We start from the raw sequence: 6624 nt of genomic DNA, 5'->3' as shown, positions 1-6624 counted from the left end.
ATGTTGACGTACAAACTTTTTGTATACCTTTTGTATTGTGAGGACCACATCTTTCAGCTTTCGCCTTGCCTGTGCGCTGCACTGTGGCTATAACTTCATGTACCGCTGTTGTGAATTGACGTTGGCTTCTTGGCCCATGCGGTGTGCCGTAGTCGGAAAGATGGCGACCGTAGCGCTGGTTAGCCGTCCTGCCAGTGTCCTTCCCAGAATTTCAAGTGAGTAATGCTAAAACAGTAGACATGTGATGCTTGCATTGACATCTAGGAACATATTGTTGTTATTTGAGATAATAAACGTAACTCACGCTAACCCAGGCTCACAGTTAGACCACATACTCTGCTCGAGTGACCTTGCTAACCGGCTCGGCTAGTCACCTCCTAGCAAGGGCTTTAGCTAGTTAGTAGCTCACATTTAGATGTTTGAATAACTCTAATATTATCAGCTTACTGACTATACAAACACCTGTATCACTATGTGCGTTAATAAATGAACGAATAGTTAAGTTAGGCTGAGCTGTAGCCATTCTCCTGCAAGGTGGCCTAACTTGACGTTGCGTCTGTTATGGTGGTTCACTCGCTGTTGTTTTTTTGACGTTACATTAACGTCACGATATGTTTTTACTTGTGAAATACAACAGCAGCTTTATATGTCCGACTAATTGATATGTTTTACAGTGACGATGCTTAAAGTAATGCGTCTGCACAGTGATACTGAGCTAGCGTTAGTGCATGACTGTTACATCAACTCATTTTCTTTAATCATCATTAAATCACGCAGTACTTGTCCACCCGCACAGTCTAAGGTTCCTGTCATTGGTCATTCGTTCGGAAGCATGCAGCACACTTCTTGCTCATCATGTGTGTGTGTTTTCCTCAGGTCAATGTATACAATAGTATTCGATTTAGCCATTGTTTTACAGCTAACTCGTAGTATGTTCACAGAGTAAAACACAATGTGCCCAAAGCATTAAAAGAGAAAAATATATTGCATTCAATACCCCTACAGAAGCTCAGTGTCACATTGTCAGCGTTATAGATCTACAGCTTTAACGTTTGATGATTTACATATGTAGTTGGTGATGATGTTGAACTGTATTATGTTATACTGTAATGCGTTTACTGGCCACCCCATTCATATGAACAAGGTTACATCACAGTAAGCATCAGTAACACCTCTCAGTATAATGCCACACAAATTAAGAGCACCACAAACCTCCATAATGTGATTCAAACACTGCCTGTGTTCCTTTCCTCTCAATAGGTAGCTGCTCCCCTGCCGTACTGTCCGCTGCCTCAGTCACCAAAGTCCAGCAGAGGAAGCTACACCATGCTGTCGTCCCCAAAGGGAAAGGAGGACGCTCGTCGTCCAGTGGAATAGCGGCTACGGTGTTTGGTGCTACGGGTTTTCTGGGTCGATACGTAGTCAACAGGCTGGGTGAGTTGAAAAGATATAGTGTAAATAATTGCTGGTGTTAAGTTAAATGCACACTAATAATCACTATATATTCAGCAAACTTGTGTATTTTGTGCTTGTAAATGTCACATAATGTTTACATATATATATTTCACATCCCTGTACAGACTACATGCTTATATCATGCGTGGCCAGGCACTGTAGTTCTTTTGTTGTTTCATTAATTTCAAACAACTCATTTGAAAAGTATTACTAATGTTAGGATATGATTTAGGCCCATCCAGAATGTATTGACTTGTGATGGAGCTATAACCACATGATTCCATTAAAAATCAATACCAGCCTTTTGTTACTGCGTTATAAAGAACCTGGTGGGATGCATGACTGTCATTCATACGTAGCACTTACATAGCCTACAAAGTATAAATTGATAATGCAGAGAAGTGATTAGCTATACTTCTTTACATGCACCCCAGACACTGATTTGTTTGCTAGTGTCTCCTTAAGCTCACCAGGTAAAAATGTTCATAAAAAGAAAATGAAATATCATACTCGTGTATTATCTATTTGACAGTACAATAATATACACTGCATAAAAATATTATTAATTTTCTATCAAGTAATATTCTAACAAATGTCACTTACATTTTGATGACAAATGAGTATTTAAAAAAATACACAGATAGAAATATGCAAAAAAATAAGTTATCTCCTAAGAGTACCAAAAACACCGTTTTTTTGGTCACCTCTTTTGCGATCGGCAGTCACATGTCACACTTTATTTTATATAGTTACTAAGAAGTTGAAAGGTAGCTTATATGATAAGTAGGCTTAACAGACATTTAACCTACCGTATATATTGTAATGTTGCCAGTTATGGAGATCCTACTCTAAAGTGGTTTGAGTGGTGATCCATATTACAGCAGGGATTTATGGAAGCTGCTTCAACAAAACTGATCATACGTAAGAGAGCGACCCAAAGATGTGATCGTATGTTTCTTGCAGGTCGCATTGGCTCTCAGATTGTCGTCCCTCACCGTTCTGATCAGTATGACATCATGTACTTGAGGCCCATGGGTGATCTCGGACAGATCATTTTCATGGTAAGATGCTTACAGACACACAGGTCTCTTAAAGAAATCTTGCCACACTCTTGGATGGTGGATTCTTTGATCTGCATGTACTTATTTATATGAATGATAAAGTTAGAGCCTTAAATGAAATGCAAATGTCTTGTCTCTCCGTCTGGTCACAGGAGTGGGATGCCAGGAACAAAGACTCCATCAAACGGGCCTTGGAGCACTCCAATGTTGTCATCAACCTTGTCGGCAGAGAGTGGGAGACAAAGTATGCGTCGACTGGAAACATGTCCTAAAGTATCTGCTTTGTGCGTGATGTTGTTGGCATTTTAAGCTGTTTTAGAGGCGAGGTACAGGTGAATGTTGGAGGACATTGCTGAATGGGTGTGTAAATTGTAGGTCAGCATTGCTCCTCTTGTTGTGCACAGGAACTATAGCTACGACGATGTCTTCGTGACCATCCCTCAGCAGATTGCCAAGTCAGCCAGAGAGGCCGGCATCACAAAGTTTATCCACATGTCTCACCTCAATGCTGACATACGCAGCCAGTCCAAGTACCTGAGGAACAAGGTGAAGGGCTGTTTTGTGTTTCTGTTGGACAGTATCACCATGTTTAAGCCAGTGAAGGTCAACCTGTATTCATGTACTTTCACCCATAGGCTGTAGGAGAGACGGCAGTGAGAGATGAGTTTCCCGACGCGGTCATCATGAAGCCCTCTGAGATCTTTGGGAGGGAGGACAGATTCTTCAACTATCATGCAAGTAAGACGGTTGTTTGTGTGAGTGAAAGAGACTGAAGTCAGTCATTGACTGTAATCTACTAGGAGGCCAACACGGCAGTTTCTGAGTGTTGGGAATGTGACTCGTTAGTGAACGTTGCTACGCTCCTTTTCACTGATTTGGTTGCTGTGCATTTAGTGCTCTTTCATGGACGCTCTCCAGCTCGCATTGTCGTCTCTTCATCAACTTCTACAAGCACAAGTGGAGCTATTGTTCCACAGTATTGCAAATGTTCCCTTTTTGATTCTAAGTTATCAGCTAACCAGTGAAAATGCACTGTGTGGTTTTAACCCCTTTTCAGACATGCGCTGGTTTGGCAATGCTGTTCCACTCATATCCATGGGAAAGAAGACTGTGAAGCAGCCTGTTCATGTGCGTTTGTTGAAAGGGGGCAGCTATTCTGATATTTTCCCTTCTAATAAATACAATAATCATGACCAAATGAACCCAACTAACCTGTCTATTTTCTCCCTCAGGTGGTGGATGTGGCCAAGGCCATTATCAATGCTGTCAGAGACCCTGATGCTAATGGGAAGACGTATGCATTAGTTGGGTAGGTGGTCTGTGCTTAAACACCTGTGCTTAGGGTTAGACTGAGCAAATACTGAAATTTCATACACAAGAACATTGAAGGGGAAAACACAATGCATCATGTTTAGTCTTGTCCTGTTTAGTCTTTGGTTTGGAGGTTTACGCTGTTATTAACACTCCTATCTGGTAAAATATCTTTACTAGTGTAACAGACTTGGAATGGCATTGAAGGAGACGACTCAGAGGGTAGTTTTCCAGCATTTATTCGCTGCAGAAGACAACATAAACCACATTAGTTTCTTCCTGGTCTCACTCTCTCTTTATACATCCCTCATCAGTACGAAGCACCACTGTCCGGGGAAGTCGGGACTAACGGCGACATGAAGTGGACAAAACAAACAACTACATGAGGTGGAATGATTAACAGAACCCGCGGAAATTATAACATTAAACAAAGGAAAATACATACCTGCAGAAGACAACATAAACCACATTAGTTTCGTCCTGGTCTCACTCTCTTTATACATCCGCTCCTTTATACATGCAAGACAACAGAAGTCACACAAAGGAATGCCAAAGTATCTGCGTCGTTACGTTATGACAGGGCAGCCTGACGTAAAAGTAAATGGCGCCAAAAAGGCGAACTGAAACAGCCAATAAAGTTATATTTTCCACAGTCAAAACGGCGCGTAACAGCTTCATAAGGTCATCACCTTAGCAGTTACTCAAGTACGTAACGTAAACCGTTACATTCCCGAAGAAAACAACCAAACAGTGCAACAACATTATTCCACACAACTTACCCTCATCAGTACGAAACACCACTGTGAGGGGAAGTCGGGACTACGGGGGCTTTGGAGGTACAAAAGAGGCGAGACGCCGCTTCCGCAGGAAGCATTAACAAAATAAAATGCGAAATAAAAAATAGCTCATAAAGATAGAATTCACACATACTCAACAGAATAATAAAGTACATTTTAACTCTGTTACACTAGTTTTCAAAGCACTTTATGGCACTGGTATCTCAGATGTTTACAGTGTGTGAACCGGTACGGCCTCTCAGCTTGTTCCATAGTGCAGGACTAAAACCTTTGATGAATCAGCTTTGTTCGGTGTTGAAGTCTTTGAACGTAAACTTTAATTTAGACTGGTTGATAGACATTGTCTTCATTATTTTAGTCACTTATTTAATTTAAGTTTTATTAATGTTTTTATTTCATGCTGTTTAATTACTGTTGTTGTAGCTTTTCATTCTATTTTGTTATCATTTTTATATTTTCATTGTTAAGTAGTTTTTGTCTTTTCTGTTTTCACAGTCCACACTTGTTTTATTTATTATGTTGGATTATCGATTTTACAAAACAAATTTATTTGAATCATTTTCATTAGTTTATAAGTTTGGGAGTGGGAGGAACAGACAAAGATGCAATTAAGTGACCGTCAGAGAGCACCTCTAGAGAAGAGGTCCGATTGACGGAAAGGAAACCGTGTGTCTGTGTTTCATGACCTGTATTTGTATCACTTGTGAGCTCAGAGTTACATGATGGGGGCTCTCCTTCATGAATTGTTTTTGTCCTGTTTTCTCTCGTCGTCTAGTCCCAACCGGTACCTCCTCCATGACCTGGTGGAGTACATCTACGCCGTGGCACACAGACCTTTTGTGCCCTACCCTCTGCCCCGCCCACTCTACCAGTACGTGCTTTAAAAATGTTTTTCAGCATTTTCAGAGAAAAGGCATCTTTTATGTAACTAACTGCAGGGTTTGTTTGGGGTGCAGTTGTTCTGTACCCCTGTACAATCATGTGATAGTTTCTTTTTTTTCTACTTTCAGCATTGCTGCTAAGTTTTTTGCAGTGAACCCATTTGAGCCCTGGACAACCCCAGACAAAGTGGACAGGGTAAGACGACCAAGAGCTTTGAATAGCTTGAAACTGGAAGTTTTGGGAACACTCGCCATTCCGATGTGCTGCTTTGAAAAGGGCCTATTGTGCCACCAGCCGTGGAGGCTCTACCGCCATCACTAATTCTGCTCTGTGCTTTCATTTTCCAGTTTCACACAACAGACATGAAGTACCCAGGACTTCCTGGTCTGGAGGATCTTGGCATCACTCCTTCCACTGTAGAACAAAAGGCAATTGAGATTCTGCGTCGTCATCGCCGGTTCCGTTACCTGGAAGCTGACCTGGATGAGACGAGGCCAGCCAAGACTGTCAACTATTAAACTACCAACGACACCAGAGCAGCACCTCTGATTGTTTGGTTTTTAACTCTATTCTGTACATAAATAAATGAATAAAGATCCTCTAAGGGTTGTCTTGTTTTTATTAAATATGACTTTTCACAGTGTCTCTAAAGAGTTTTCCCCTGTTGATGTTCACCCTATTGGACGTTTTATTTTTGTACTACAGAGAACTTTTCACGAAGACAACAGCAAACTGTGAACAATAATGTTAATGTCCTGGAGGGGTCAGGTTTGGGTTCAATCTTTAATACAATTGAGACATTAGTACTTATGGACAGCTACTTTACACAAATGACTAACAGGCTCACGTAAATCACAAAAAACTAAATACATATATTTATATAGCACCGCCATGTTAGGGATGAGTATTGATCAGCCCTGGCGTTGCGGTCCATGCACAAAGTATAATTAATTTGCCATTGTTTAAGTTGTAAAATGAACGATGTCAGTTTAGGGGTGTTACCAAAAGTCATTGGTCTACTTGAGTTATTATTCTGCTACGTGTGAGTTTGTTGTTCCATAGTCGATGCAGCCTAAACGCGGTAACGCTTTGTGTTGTGTCATTGAATGAACACGTGC

General features: G+C 41.0%; 1 protein-coding gene across 1 annotated transcript; it reads left to right on the top strand.

The window, feature by feature from the left end:
* The first annotated feature begins 94 nt into the window (after positions 1–94).
* On the top strand, positions 95–6110 carry ndufa9a (NADH:ubiquinone oxidoreductase subunit A9a). The gene is made up of 11 exons (XM_079292160.1): positions 95–215; positions 1261–1434; positions 2419–2516; positions 2669–2760; positions 2921–3062; positions 3152–3254; positions 3574–3644; positions 3749–3825; positions 5400–5495; positions 5635–5701; positions 5854–6110. Exons 1-11 carry the CDS (start codon positions 98–100, stop codon positions 6022–6024), a joined length of 1209 nt encoding a protein of 402 aa, XP_079148286.1. The 5' UTR covers positions 95–97; the 3' UTR covers positions 6025–6110.
* Positions 6111–6624: the final 514 nt, after the last annotated feature.

This window comes from Melanostigma gelatinosum (genome assembly GCF_949748355.1).
Source record: "Melanostigma gelatinosum genome assembly, chromosome: 1".
NCBI classification, from domain to species: Eukaryota; Metazoa; Chordata; class Actinopteri; order Perciformes; family Zoarcidae; genus Melanostigma; species Melanostigma gelatinosum.
The sequence above is the reverse complement of the archived record's forward strand: the minus strand, read 5'-3'. Positions and strand labels throughout refer to the sequence as shown.

What these genes read in the sequence shown, in the direction of transcription:
- ndufa9a (XM_079292160.1), top strand. Translation starts at nt 98, where the DNA reads ATGTACCGCTGTTGTGAATTGACGTTGGCTTCTTGGCCCATGCGGTGT. An exon ending in ATACGTAGTCAACAGGCTGG is followed by an intron (nt 1,435 to 2,418) that starts GTGAGTTGAAAA and finishes TGTTTCTTGCAG; the next exon opens with GTCGCATTGGCTCTCAGATT. An exon ending in CTGCCCCGCCCACTCTACCA is followed by an intron (nt 5,496 to 5,634) that starts GTACGTGCTTTA and finishes TTCTACTTTCAG; the next exon opens with CATTGCTGCTAAGTTTTTTG.